Below are 14,620 nucleotides of genomic sequence, written 5' to 3'. Positions count from 1 at the left end.
CTTCAGCCGAACTACTGAGCTGTAAAACACATTATCTTCTTATAATGTTGTTAAGCTAATATCTAGTTAATAATTAGCATAATTTTGACGGCACACTTACATACTTTAGCTGCTTAAACCTCATTATGTTCTCGACTCAAACAACAACTAAGAGAGTCGTCTGGTTGCTGTAATTAGAAGGAATCTCCTAATTAAATTTGCAGGAGTGATAAGGAAGCAGCTTTGATGAGGCGCGCGGGTTGAGATAAACTTCCTAATTGCATTGAACACCTGAAGGAGAAACCTGAGTCTGTAACGTCTGCAGCTCTTTAATCTGAAGCAGGAGGTGAAGAACGGCCACAGGAGAGCGGATTCTCCACGTTTGATTCGCAGAAAATGAAGTTATTAAATGTTCCTAAAGGGCGTGGAAATGACCAGGCGCTGCTCTGGACCCATCAGTCCCAACGGCGACCCGCTCTGAACGTCCCGGCGCCGATCAGGCGTGAAAGTCAGGAGCAACAAATCTGACAGCAGGGAGAGACAGCGAGCAAGTACTGATTAAACACCTTCCTTCCTTCCTTCCTTCCTTCCTTCCTTCCTTCCTTCCTTCCTTCCTTCCTTCCTTCCTTCCTTCCTTCCTTCCTTCCTTCCTTCCTTCCTTCCTTCCTTCCTTCCTTCCTTCCTTCCTTCCTTCCTTCCTTCCTTCCTCCCTCCCTCCCCTCCTTCAGTGCCTAAACCCATTTCTCCTTATGCCACTTCCTGTTGTTAACAGATGACCATATATGGTCATCTGTTTCCTCTCTTTGTGTTCAGGTTGTGATGCTGCAGTGACTCTTCCTCCAGATAAAATGCTAACTGGTTCTGGAGCGACTCAAAGCGACCCGATAAGCAGCTCCGCAGAATCTCCTGGTCAAACGGGCCGATATTTACACACAGACATGTACGTGTTAGATGTCCTGTATGGAAGCACATTCTGGCCTAAATGCAGGAAACAGGATTTTCTTTCTGCTTTCCTCTGTTTGACCCCAAACTTTGACTTTACAGCAACATTCACAACCGAGATCCGACAGAACCGACTTTATGCTGAGTCAGCATTTCACCTGGAGAAATGAAACAGACTGCATCCAACCAACCATCCAACCAACCATCCAACCATCTGTTCATCCATCCAGGTAAACTGGAAGTGTTTACCTTCTGGTCTCTCCACTGCTCTGTTATTCTTGTGTCTTGTTATTTATCTGCTGTCAGGCGGCGGGACAGCGGACCGGACCGACTTGGACCGGACCGGACCGGACCGAGCCGGGCCGTGTGTACTCTGTCTGCTCCTGCTCTGGTAAAAAGGTTAACCAGGACGTGTTTCTGCTGAAGCGACGGCGCCGTCAGCTCGTCTTCCTGGAGCGGGCCTCTGCCCCACGCAGCGCCGGAATATTTTTGAATATTAATTGCTCACTTAGTATGCTGTTGTCATGTGGCGTTTATTAGCATTCCATCGAGTCACGGAGGCGTGAAAGGGCCAGATGCTGCCGCCTCGTCTATCCTCCCTACATTCCTGCCTTTTGTCAGTTATTAGCGCGGCGAGCGTCAGTCTGATCGTCACTCCAGCGATCCGATGTCATGTTTTTATTAACTGGACCAGTGAGTTTAAAATGAATTAATAACACTGTGCTCTACATCAGCAGACTGCTGGACCTTATTGTTACTGCTGGGAGTCAGTTACTCTACTTACCTAACGTCTTAAATTTAGTATTTATTTTTTTTAAAGTACGTTTAAAGGAGGTTGTCTGGGTTCCTTTAAACCCAGACACTCCTGTCGAAGATAAAAGAGCCGCTCCAACATTAAACAACTGTATTTATTCACAAGTAATTAAATGTCACAACAGGCTGTTTGTAACTGGACCATAAAAATCCAAAGGGATCTAGTGAATCCACAAATCTCATATTGTCTTGAGTCATAACCTCTTTTTATCAGTTATTTATTTTCCTTCCACTCACTGAGAACTTATGGTTCCTAAAGTAGGAAGCAGATAATATCCTGCAATAAAGGCGTTGATTCGTAAAGTTTTCCTGACTTCTGCAGGTTCTGGGATCCTGGTGATTTATGTCTTTGGAAGTGACTTTTATGGCGCCGCTGGAGGTGAGAGGCAGCGAGGCGGACAAGTGGAAATCTCCAGTAAGGTTATAACTCTCTATAACGGCTCTGCAGGTTGGAGCTGGTGGCAGGGAGCCAGGCTGGAGGGGCAAAGCTTCAGCTTCAGTCCTGCTTCTGTTTCAGCTTCAGTTCTGTTTCTGTTTCAGCTTCAGTTCTGTTTCAGCTTCAGTTCTGTTTCTGTTTCAGCTTCAGTTCTGTTTCTGTTTCTGTTTCAGCTTCAGTTCTGTTTCTGTTTCAGCTTCAGTTCTGTTTCTGTTTCAGCTTCAGTTCTGTTTCTGTTTCAGCTTCAGTTCTGTTTCTGTTTCAGCTTCAGTCCCGTTTCTGTTTCAGCTTCAGTCCTGCTTCTGTTTCAGCTTCAGTCCTGTTTCTCTCCAACATTCACACCTTCAGTATCTGCAGAAGTGAAACCAAACAGGCCCAAAGGACTGTGAGAAACATTTTGCTTCAACAATCCAAAATAATCAGAAACATAAAACACGTCGTTATCTGTTGCCGTTTCTCGATAATTACCTTCTTCTCTAGAAAAATATGGAACTTTTTGAGTTGAAAAGTAAAAATAATTGATAGAAAAATCAAAAATATTAAGATTATTAATATTTTTATAATATTATAATATTAAGAAAAACTTGAAAAGTACTGAGATTCAAAAGTTTTAAAAAATCTGAAAAATGTTGAGATTATTCTGGTAGAGAAACAACTTCAAAATAAAGTTTGAAATTTGTGATTTTGAAAAGTTAAAATGTTAAAACTTTCATCTCAGAGTTTTTTCTTCCACTTTTCAAACTCAGAAATTTTCAAGTTTTTTCTGGAAATTTCTGAGATTAAACTCAAAATCTAAGAGTTTTTTTCTTTCTTCAAACTAATGTTTGACGTTTCAGTCTGAAAAAGTGAAAGTTTTTCTCCGGAGCATTTCTGAGTCTTTTGGAGGAAATTTGCTCCTGTTTTTCTACCGAACGACCGTAACACGCCACCGTGAAAAGACTTTGTGTTTTCTGTTGTTGATCATTTCAGATTGCAGGTCGAGGAAGAAGCTCTTCACTTCCAGGTCAGAACGGTTTGACTTTCACTTTCGTAACTTTCCGACCTCACAGAGAGTTTAGAAAAACGGTGGCCAACCAGCATTACGATGCTAATGGCTGCAGGATGAGTGGTTTTCATTTGGCGTTGAGGCTCGGCGGTGGGGGAGGAAGACGTCCCGTTTTCGTTTCACTTCAGGTTGCAAGGTCAGCGTCGGCGCCAGTCCCGTCCCGGTTATTTCCATCAGCGTCGCTGTAATAACGTTACAGCGATCTGATCGTTGGCAGTAAATCTACATTACTGAGCTTCATTTCTTGGTGTCCTGACGTCCCGCTGCGCGCTGCCTGGCTCACATCCTCCACATTGCTGCTCTGCTGGGATTCAACCAGGCAACACAGGAAGGCTAGATGATAATCCTGAAAATAGGAGTACACTTTGAAACTCCTGCAATTATTGTAGTTAATAAAAACTCCTTGGACAGCAGCAACAGTCCTCATCCTTACTATGATGAATTGCATCATTAATAGAACTGATTATGGCTAATAAAGCATCTTTATCCCATGGATTAGCTCCATTGAACTGCAGTCTGACCTCAAAATAACTCAGATATCTCGTTTCTCTGCAGCTGGTTTAATTTGTGGCAGATAAACATTTTCCAAAGACTCCTGCAGAGGTTGGCTCCGGTTTCACAGCTCATCCCATCGTTTCATTACCAAATCCAGAACCAGTTTGTAATCTCAGCACTTGATGGCAGACTCTGAACTTCAGTTTAACTCACATCTTTATTTAATGCCAAGGCACAAGAGTTCAAAAGTGACGATAAAATCCACACATGCTGGTAAATCTAATTGGTAAAAAGCGCAGAGTCATTTATGCCTTTGTGCATTTAGCAATAAAAGATAAAGAAGAGAAAACAAAATGTTCTCGCTAAATTTTCTGGCAAATATAAATAATTTTGGTGATTCTAACTGACCTAAAACAGTAAAAGTTTCATCTGATTTAACTTCAGACACAGAAAAAAATTAAAACATTTTAACATTTATGGAAATATCTGGTTTCATCTGTAGACGTTTTCCAACTTTTGGCTTTTTATGAAAGAAATCAAGGACTTTCCAAACCTTGAAAACACTGAATTGAACTGATGTGTCACATGAAGGAGAGCGCACAAGGAGAGTTCATTAATCATTAATCATTAATTGGGTATTGATCACCGGGACATTGATGATTCGTCAGCTGAGACGAATCCATGAAACTGGAATCTGTTTTCACGTTTATTGCGCTGCTCATATTAGTCTCGATGTTTGCGGTTTTCTGGAGCGCAACGCGAAGCTCGACGTCGTTCACAGGTAACATATTAACGTTAACAAAGACCCAGCAGGACGGATCAGGAGTCTGACTAAAACTAACTGGATGTCAGACAAATTCTGGGGTTTGTGTCTGTTTATTTCCAAAAACTGCAACCGCGACTCGTTGAATCTGCAAGCGACTTTAGAAAAAAAAAAGCCCAAAGCTGCTTATAATAATCGGACTTGGCCAGTGAAACTCAAAATAGTTTCTGTTTTATCAGCAACAAAATGCGCCTCTGTCTCTTCCCTCCATTGTTTACGTTTCTGTCGCATAGAAACGGCAGAAACTCCCCAAAAGGCGTAGAGGAAATCAAATTAAATTACAAAATAAAATAGTAACGCAAAGTGATTTCGATAAGTAACTGTAGTCTGACTACTGGATCTGAAATATCAACATGTTAGATTACTGGTTACTGAAGAAAGTGGTCCGACGTCAGTAACTGACATCACTGGTTTTGGGCCCATATTTCGTTCTTTTTTGTGAAAATCCCATCCAGCAGAGTTAAAATGTTCTGGACACAAAGCTCAGAACAACCCACCAACGTCACAAATGGCTCCACTAAATATATCCATTGCTTTCCCTCGTTTCCATTGTGAATATTAAGATCAGAATGTAACAGTGAAGTCCATTTTATAAATTAATCTCCATCTGATCCGTCTGATGTGATTAAAGCTGTGGACTTTTCTGCTGCTGGTATCACAGGATCGTCGGGTTAAATCCAGATTTAGTGTCACCTGTCGCTGTTCAGACTGAGACGATCAGATCAGCCGCCAGAATCAGGATGTGGTCAAAAGTTTATTCAACTCTGCAATAAATAACACGGATCACTGAAAACTGTCAAGATGTCAGGAAACCTGGAAGAGTGAAATCATGATGAGTAGCTTCCCTCTTTAATGTGACAAATATTCTGCACATTTTACCTGACAGACAAACAATCTGTCCCAAACCGAGTTCATTCAGGGCTAAACTGAGAGTTTGACGTATCTGTTAGTTTCACTCTGATTGGTTTCCATGCATTCGCAGAGCGGACGTCGATACACGGGGAAGTTTCTGCTTCAGTATCTCTGGGATCTGCAGGATCCCAAAACCTCCTGAGCCAATTTCATTTCTTTGGAGGAAAATCGATAACGTCCCATTTACCTGCAGAACGACCAGGCAGTGGAAGACGGGCCGAACAGAACCCATCCGCACGGCTCAGGCAGGTGAGACCGGGTCCAAAAACGAAACATTTACTTTTTTAAACATGCAGGGATTTAAATTTCAGATGAAAAGTCTGTCAGTGATATACAATTTCACTCAGTTTGTTGTTATAACATGAGGAAATATTCTGTAATGGATTCACCAGATAACATCTCATTAAAATAATATTTCATTACATTTAATCAAATTAAAACTGTTCCTCTCCATGAAGGATCAGTTTGATCCTGTTATCTTATTGGACCTGCACTTTTCTGCAGCTTTGACAAGCAGATTGAATCCAGTTTGTGTTTCTAGATCAGCTGTTGATTTCAGGATAATCCAGTTATGAGATCAAAGCTAAGAAATTAGCAGCAACAATTTAATCAGAAAAAAGTCACATTTTCAAAATGTTTATTCATTTACAAATATCACAGTTTCAAACTAAATATGTAGTTAGCAAGTTAACTATTAAATAAAAGATTAAATATTGAACTAAATAATTAGTTAGCTAGATGTGGCTGGCTAAATATTTAGCTCCAAACTATTTCTTTAAGAAGCAAGCTAATTATTAAGCTCCAAATTTAATATTTAACTCTGAGCTAAATATTTAGTTAGACTAAATATTTAGTTTACTTACTAAATATTTGACTTCAAACTAAGTACTAAGCATGTAGCTAAATATTTAGCTTGCTAGCTAAGTATTTAGTTTGAAGCTAAATCTTTAGCATGCTCACTAAATAGTTAGCTTTTTCCTCTGATAGACTAAATAAATTATTGCTGTCAGTTTCTGTCTGTGTAACTACAGGCGGCGCCCCCTATGGGCCGCATTGATATGAATCAGTGAAATGTTTTCCACAGGAAATGTCATGAAAAAGGTCAAAAGGTCGCAGATTGAGGAGCTTCTGAGCTGAGAGTGAATCTCCTCTCTGAGGCTCAGCTTCGGGTTTCTGAGGATTAAGGTCCGACCTGAGGGTCAAACAGACAGACGACCTGAGGTCAGAGGTCAAGACGGAGGTCAGGACGGAAAACGACTTTCCTTTAATATCCTGTCAGGCGGTGAGGATGGAGGCTGACAGTCGATTTGATCTGTTCTTCAGAAAGTTTGAATAGAGCAAAGATTCTTGCAGCCACAATCACCCTTTGCTGTGTACAATTGCTGCTAAAACAACTAGTCAGTTCATTGAGAGCTGTATCCAGAAAAAGGTTGAGTGGAAGAAAAAAATGTGGTCAAAGCGTACAGATTGTCAGGCTAGTCATGATCATTCAGATAAAAAGTTAAATCATCATATCATGCTGACCTCAACATTTAGTTTCTTTTAGCAAATTTTCAACTTTTCAAACTCAGAAATTTCTTTTTTTTTTTTCTAAAAAGATTTTTTAATTTAATCTCAAAATTTCTGTGTTTTTTCTGACAAAGTTTAAACTTTGGAAACTCAGAATTTTATTTTTTTGCTATAAAGTTTCCCAGATTAAAGTCCAAATTACCATTTTTTTTCTAGCGACTTTTCCATGTCAGAAATTTTTTATTTATAGAAAAATTCTCAGATTAATTTCAAAATTTGTTTTATTTTTCTAGAAGTTTTTGACTTTTCAGAAGTTTTCAAGTTTTTTCTTGAATGTTTCTGAGGTTGATCTCAAATTTCCTGATTTTTTTCTTGCAAATATTTTTCCGTTTTGAAACTAGAAAACAATTTTCTTTTTTCCCCTCAAATATTTCTCATTAATCTAAAAATTCATGAGCTTTTTGGCAGAAACTTACCTCTCCTTTCTATGTATCTTCGATCCTCCACCACATATTTTAGGTAAAATTATCGGAGCGTCTTCCGGAATCTCCTCGGAGTTTTTCTCCCTCTGGGATCATTTCTGACTCGGCAGCATCTCGTCCTGTTTTCATCTCCATGTTTCCTTTTTTCTTCTGCAGTCTGGTTGCCTTCCTCTTTTCTGCTTTCTCATCTGTTACGGTTTCACTTTTGGAGATGAAACTGTCGGTGAGTGTCTGTGCGTAAAAGCGGCGCGCTCTCCGCTGCATGACGCGCAGTCAGAGAAAGTAGGAAAACGACTCGGTGTCCGTCTTCTGCTCAGACCTGTTGGGTCACCAGAAACACGCCGGACTCCTCCGCCCGTTCGCGCAGTTGGGTTTTGTGGATTTCCTCAGCGACCCTCATGGAGGATAACATGTATTTGTGCAACGCCAGTGCCATAAAGGACTGGAGCTATTTCCTGTCTAAGATTTTGCCTCTGGTGAATAAAACCACCGGCTTGGTGAACATGGACAAACCGGAGGCGGTGACCGCCGCGGTGGTGACGTCTCTGCAGCCGGACGGGGCAGTAAGCAACCTGCCGCCAAACTCCGACCAGACCTCCGGGATGGAGCACATCTTCCAGTACTCCTACTCGGAGAACGACCTGCTGCTGACGGACTACCGGACGCCGGCCCGGGACTCCATCCCGCTGCCCAAGGCGGTGCTCTACCTGGTGATGGCCGCGCTGGTGGTGGTGGCGGTGGCGTACGCGATAGTCGGACATCTGGTCAAGGATGTAGTGAATGACTTTGTTGGTAGGTGACCTCTGACTCCACGGCGCGTGTTGAGTACATGCAGTCCCCGCGAAGCTTAAAGCGACATGTTGAATTCATGCGAAGGGAACAAACCAAGATTCTGGACACAGAGAGGAAGATTTCAAACATTTCTGTTAGTTTATGATTGTTTAGAAAACCTCTAATCCAGTTTATTTAAAAATTACAACAGTAATGTTCCGAACTGATTTTTATTTGGGATAAGTATTTAGCTCCAAATTAAATATTTTTTTGCAAGCTACATATTTAGATCCAAGTTAAATAGTTTGTAGTTTACATGTTAAATATTTGTAAACTACCAATATTAGTCTGTAGTTTGCATAAGGTAAATATGTACTTTAGATCTAAATATTTAGTTTGCAAACTAAATATTTAGTTTAGATCTAAATATTTCTTTTTTAATCTACATTTTTCATTTTAATCTAAATTTTTAGCTCCAAGCTCAATCAAACAGCTTGAAGCTAAATATATATTTACTACATATTTAGTTAGCGAGCTAAATGAAGCCAAACATTTAACCTGGAGTTAAATATTTAGCTTTCTAATTAAATATTTAGTTTGAAACTGTAACATTTATAAATGAATAAGATGGTGAAAGATGATTTTTAGACCAATTAAATTAATTTATTGCTGTTAATTTTTAACTGAGTAACTTTATGAAAATCGACTCATTATCTTGTGTTTTCATTAGATTTAAGCCTCCATCTTAAATAAACACTTTAAATGAATCACCCTGGATGTAACCTGCAGTATTTTTGGTTTTTTAAAGTGAATTAAATGAAGGTTTGATGATTTTCTAATTAAAAGAGATTCACACTGAAGTTTCAGCTGCTTGTGCTAAAGCCTCTCAGAGCTAAACCTCCTTTTCTCCAGAGTCAGAGGGAATAAAAAGCTTTTCTTAACACTTTTAATCCTAATTTAATGAGTGGAGCTGCTTGGTGGCTCCCTGGCAGCCTAATGGACGACGTTTTCATCAAACACACAGGAAACTCTCCTCTCTTAGTGTAACCTGAGTGATTGTGGCGTACAGCGGATAACCTTGTGAGTGACCCCGGCTGTCAAACTACAGCAGCAATAACAGAGAGCTGTTATTGTACTTTTAAGGAACTTCCTGTTAGAAATGCATAATGAATGAGAGAACGATGAAATGATCTATTTTTAGTGGCGGCGGTGCTCGATAGGGCTGCCTTGGCCGGACTGCCAAGCCGATGAGGTTTAAGTCGAATGTTTGACTCTGTGGTGGTTCTTTTGTGAGCGGGTCCGGACAGACGGGAACAGAAAAGCACTGGATGTCCAGGCAGAACATTATGACCACTGCTGGAGGCCGTGGAGAGACGTGTGAGGCAGAAAATGAATTATTTCTTATAAAGTTGATGCTCAACATGGTTGTGATAAAAAGTTGTTACATTTAATAATGGTGCAGTTTTTTTATAACTAGTTGAGATGCTCATAATGGCTCCTGTCATCATGAAAATGACCACGCCCCTTTTAATCTATCATGTGATTAATTGATTGATTTCTTATTGCGACAGGCTATCATGCTAACAGATCAATTTGCGGCTACCAGAGTCGACTCCACTCTGCTGTTTTTTATTTTTAAGCAGTTTTGAGGCTCGGAGGCGAAACCTGAAACTGCTGCTGCGCCAGTTACTGAGCAGTCTGTTGCTAGGTAACCAAAGAGTGAATGAGTTGCTAAGTAACCAAAGAGTGAATGAGTTGCTAGGTAGCCAAAGAGTGAATGAGTTGCTAGGTAACCAAAGAGTGAGTGAGTTGCTAGGTAGCCAAAGAGTGAATGAGTTGCTAAGTAACCAAAGAGTGAGTGAGTTGCTAAGTAACCAAAGAGTGAATGAGTTGCTAAGTAACCAAAGAGTGAGTGAGCTCGTTAAAGCGACCAACATAGCTTAGCTGTCTGTGATATTGATCATGTCTCAATAGATCTCAATGATTACTGATTTATTGACCAACCCTTGTCTATAATTATTGAATAATCAGAACTTGGTCACTTTAGGAAAAGATTCTTTAAAGAGTTTCACTTTGTTACTGGGCTGGTAGTGCTACAGAGGAACACATATGTCAAGAATCTTTAATAAAACTTTCCTTTTTAAATGATTTCTAATCCAAAAATGCTGAAAATGTAGCTTTGTTGTGTCATGTTGGTTTTATTGAGGTTGTGCAGTGAATCCACCGCCTCACCTGTCCACTTGTGTTCGGACAGCGAGTTTCTGCTGCCAGTTCGTCCGACTGAAACGTGTCCGTTTTGTTGCCCGCAGGTGGAGGCCGGTCGATCGTTGCTGAAGGCGACGGCGGCGAAGCCAGTGAGCCAGGTAAAACAGCGAGCTGACGCGGGTCACGGTCGGCAGCACTTAGCTGTGCCACAGAGACGCCGCCGCCGTCCCCTGCTCGGCTTTAAGAGCTTGTCCTCCTCCCTTCCTCACCTACATTTCACACAAACACTCGGAGGAGAAGCTGCTCGGCTCCTGGGCATTTGGTGGAGGTGTAAATGTGGAGCGTCTGTGTTTTCCCTCACACCGGAGGAAGGTTATAAAAAAAACACAGGCTGTCAAACCAAAACAAAATGCTTCCCTCTTCATGCATACAACTGTTAGAACAGGAACAATGATTGCATGTATTTATTTAGTTAAAAACTCACATTAAAACCAACTTTTGCTCTATTCAGTTTTAAGTCTTCATCATAATAATTTTTATTGTTAGAATAATACAATCTGTGAACGATCAAATTCCTCTCCCCTTTCCCAGAGCTACAGAAATACATTCAGTCAGAAACAACAAATCGCATATAAATTTACTGTCATAATATTTAGACTTTATTCTTGCCCTGTTACAACTTTATTCTCATAGTGAAATGATTTTATTTTCTAACATAACGTTGTACAAAAACATCTAAATGTCAGAAATTTGATATATCAAATCATAGAAAGTATTGGTACCGCTAACCAGAGGTGGGGACTCGAGTCACATGACTTGGACTTGAGTCACATGACTTAGAAAACTATATGGACAATAAATAGATCGTTTTCTGCATTTAGTGCATTAAGTCTACTGTTTTTTCAGTTATAACTCTTCAAACGGCAGTGTGATGGTCGTTGCACAGAACCCATTTCCAAGTCTTAAACTTTTCCTAGAAAAACAAATGAAAACCCAGTAATTTTGCTATCCTTCAGAAATTGCTGTAAAAGTAAAAATTGTACAATTGTAAGGATCCTGAACGAAACGCTGTGGGTAGTCCTGAGTGTTTCTGGATGGAAATGCAGCACATTATTCTGTGTCTTGGTTAGTGACTCTGACAAGCTTGATTCACGCAACATGTTTTTATCAATACTGATGTGAAATTGGCTGTAGATTTAACCCCAGTTGGACTGACAGATATTTATTTTACCATCACATCCACATTCAAAACCACTGGGCTTTATTTGCAATGAGTGCATTGAGTGTTTGATTTTAAAAAGAACACATGGTCTATTATTTACATTCAGCATAATTGGAACATTGTTTAAAAAAACGACTCGAAAGGACTTGAAAGTCCAAGCTTCCGACTTGACTCGGACTTGAGGACAAAGACTTGAGACTTGCAAAACAGTGACTTGGACCCACCTCTGCGGCTAACACTGGTCCTGTATTTATAATACATATCATTGAAAACCTCCAATGCTTGATGAAAAAAACCTATTTATCATCAGTCTGATAATCAGATAATCATCATAACAATAAACGTTTTTTAAAAACTTGCTGAGTGACTTTATGTTTCCCTGTAAGTGAGCAGATCCTCACCGTTTCAGACGGATCTGTGTGGGTCGGAGGAACCCCGCTCTCCGTCTTATTGTCACCCTCAGCTGTCGGCGTTAATTTCAGCTCCCCGTCTGACGGACAGTGATTGATGCGTCTCTCTTCAGAAAGCCTCCATCACGGCAGACGCTCGCACAGAAACAATTTTATGCCGCTTTGCCTCTAATGGAACCACAGAGGCTGAACCCACAAAACTTTATGCTGAAAACGTTTTTTTTTTATTTGCTGTTTGGGTCCTTGATGCTACAATTACCTTAATATGTTTGCTAACTTGTAAACAACTGCATTATTATAATAATAATAATAATCATTATTATTATTATTATTATTATCCAAGATCAGTGGTGGGCACCGCTAGCTAAACAGTTAGTTATGCTAACCCTGAAGTACTAATCCTAAACATTAGTTCTAATCCTGATGCTAACACACTAATGCTAATATGCTAATGCTAAAGGGCCAAATTCAATCATACTGATGTGTTAATGACACAACATATATCGAGCTCATCAGGGTCTAAGTTGTCATTTTGCTCCTGTCTGCACAGTTTGTGCTTCAGAAAGTTGTTTTTTTTTTTCTCAGACTTTATTCATGGTTTCAGTTTTTAGTTGCTGATTTTTGCTAACTCTGTAGCTCATTTGCTGCACCGCTCCAACGGTGGAAAATCCACCACTGTCTAAGATAAATTAAAAATAATACCTTTAAATTCAAATATTTGACAGTTTGTTTTATCAATCCTAAAGTCTACTTGGATGAGGTTGTAGAAGCGTTCATTTTGCAAAATAATCAACTACGTTAGCGCTTTGTAATTTATCTAGAAAAAATTTAATTAGCTTTTTCATAGACAGCAGAAACGCTAAATTGCTAGATGAAAAATTAGGCCTACTATTAGCACATTGGTGGAAGTTTGCCCACTTTTGTCCAAGCGAAATTAAAAATAACACATTTAAAATCCAATATTTAACTATTTGTTTTGCCAACTCTCAAATTTCCTTTATTCAGGTCTGAAAACATTGCAGGCTTCGTTTAGGGAAGGTTCCACCATTGCTCTTCCATTTTTTCATCTCTCTTCAGATTGGGTGTTTGACCCGCCTCGATCCGCTAACCGCAAAGAGATGGAGATCAGCTGCATCACCAGCAACATGCATGAGATGAGCGACCTGTCCGAGGGGCCGCGGCTGCTGGAGATGGGTTACGTATCGCTGAACCACACCAGCTGCCTGAACCTCAGCCGGCCGGAGGAAACCGTCTTCACTGTGGACGAAACCCTCCAGCGCCATCTTCCCGACTCTCAGTCCGGGACTTAAACTTGTCTTCCTGTTGTTGTCCTGAGAGAAACAAAGCAGCATTCTCCCTGTTTGGGGTGGAATCACCAGTTCGTTGTGAGTGGAAGCTTTAATCCTTTGCGGCATCGCCTGCAGGACAGCAGTTGAAGCTGCGTGACGTTGCACCATGTCGATGTCGCCGGATGCTGGTGTTTGTTTTAATGGGACTCCTTCATGTCAGGATCAGTGAAGAGAAGCAGCACCAGTTTCATTTGGGTTACAGATGGACTGTCCCGCCGGCCCCCATGTTTCATCCCTGTCATCATGACCTTTTCAGTACCAAGCCTTAATGTATTACACTCTGTAGTCACATTCATCACCTGAAATATGCACCTCAGTTGCTCGGTAAATTAGTGTTAACTTTACATCAGACTGGTCTTTCTGTGCACAACGTTGTTATTACCGAGGCAAAAAATATCCACCTTGAAAAGCCTTTTTGTAACGTCATGCTATTAGCTTGATGTAAAAAAGTGCTAAGTCACCTCTGAGAGCTTTGTTCCACCCAAATGCAAAAAAGCAGAAAAGCTTAGGCGACTGTTTTACCCCACTTTTAAGGGCTGCATGCTGCTGCTGACACAAAAACTAAAACCTGTGCATGCTGTGATCATCCCCTCAAGTACATATGGCAGCTGTAAGGTAAAATATTATAAAAATACTGTTTCCACTGTTTCCTGTTATGCATATTAACACCTAGTGAACAAAAAACCCTGAAAAAATGTCAGTTTTTTACTTGATGCTGTCAGTCACTGTAACCTTTTTCAGATTTATGAATCAATAAAGTTGTAGATGAGATGTTTTTGTTACCATTAGATTAAAAAAAGTCCCATGCTATGTCTAGATAAATAGCCTTGAAGCTAGCTAACTAGTTAGCTACGAACAGTTTCTTTGTTTACCTAGCTATCTAGTTAGCTAGCTCACTGTCAAGATAGATAGCTATCAAGCCATGCTGCTATCTAGCTAACAGCATAACTATCCATGTAACTACCTAAATAACTACATACACTGCTCAAAAAAATAAAGGGAACACTTAAACAGGTGTTTAACACTTAAAGTGTTCTCTTTATTTTTTTGAGCAGTATAGTTAGCCACAGTTACATAGATAGCTAGCTCACTAGCTACAATGAACTGTTTCTGTGTTTAGCTAGCTAGTTGTGTAGATATTTAACTATCTATGTAGCTAGCTGCATAACTATCTCTAGGTAGCTAGATAGCTATCAATCTATGTTGCTATCTAGCTAGTGACATAGA

The 14,620-nt window shown here is 40.2% G+C and overlaps 1 protein-coding gene across 1 annotated transcript; it reads left to right on the top strand.

Moving 5' to 3' along the window:
- The first annotated feature begins 7,811 nt into the window (after positions 1 to 7,811).
- Positions 7,812 to 14,157, top strand: LOC111609648. Its single transcript, XM_023339059.1, has 3 exons — positions 7,812 to 8,228; positions 10,517 to 10,570; positions 13,122 to 14,157. Exons 1-3 carry the CDS (start codon positions 7,835 to 7,837, stop codon positions 13,352 to 13,354), a joined length of 681 nt encoding a protein of 226 aa, XP_023194827.1. The 5' UTR covers positions 7,812 to 7,834; the 3' UTR covers positions 13,355 to 14,157.
- The last annotated feature ends 463 nt before the right edge of the window (positions 14,158 to 14,620 follow it).

This window comes from Xiphophorus maculatus, chromosome 9, assembly GCF_002775205.1.
Source record: "Xiphophorus maculatus strain JP 163 A chromosome 9, X_maculatus-5.0-male, whole genome shotgun sequence".
Lineage (NCBI taxonomy): Eukaryota > Metazoa > Chordata > Actinopteri > Cyprinodontiformes > Poeciliidae > Xiphophorus > Xiphophorus maculatus.
This window is presented reverse-complemented; position numbering and strand designations above follow the sequence as displayed.

Bases quoted from the DNA above. Each gene is read 5' to 3' on its own strand.
- LOC111609648 (XM_023339059.1), top strand. From the start codon at position 7,835: ATGGAGGATAACATGTATTTGTGCAACGCCAGTGCCATAAAGGACTGG. The intron at 8,229-10,516 runs GTAGGTGACCTC...TGTTGCCCGCAG, and splicing joins TGTAGTGAATGACTTTGTTG to GTGGAGGCCGGTCGATCGTT. The intron at 10,571-13,121 runs GTAAAACAGCGA...ATCTCTCTTCAG, and splicing joins CGGCGAAGCCAGTGAGCCAG to ATTGGGTGTTTGACCCGCCT.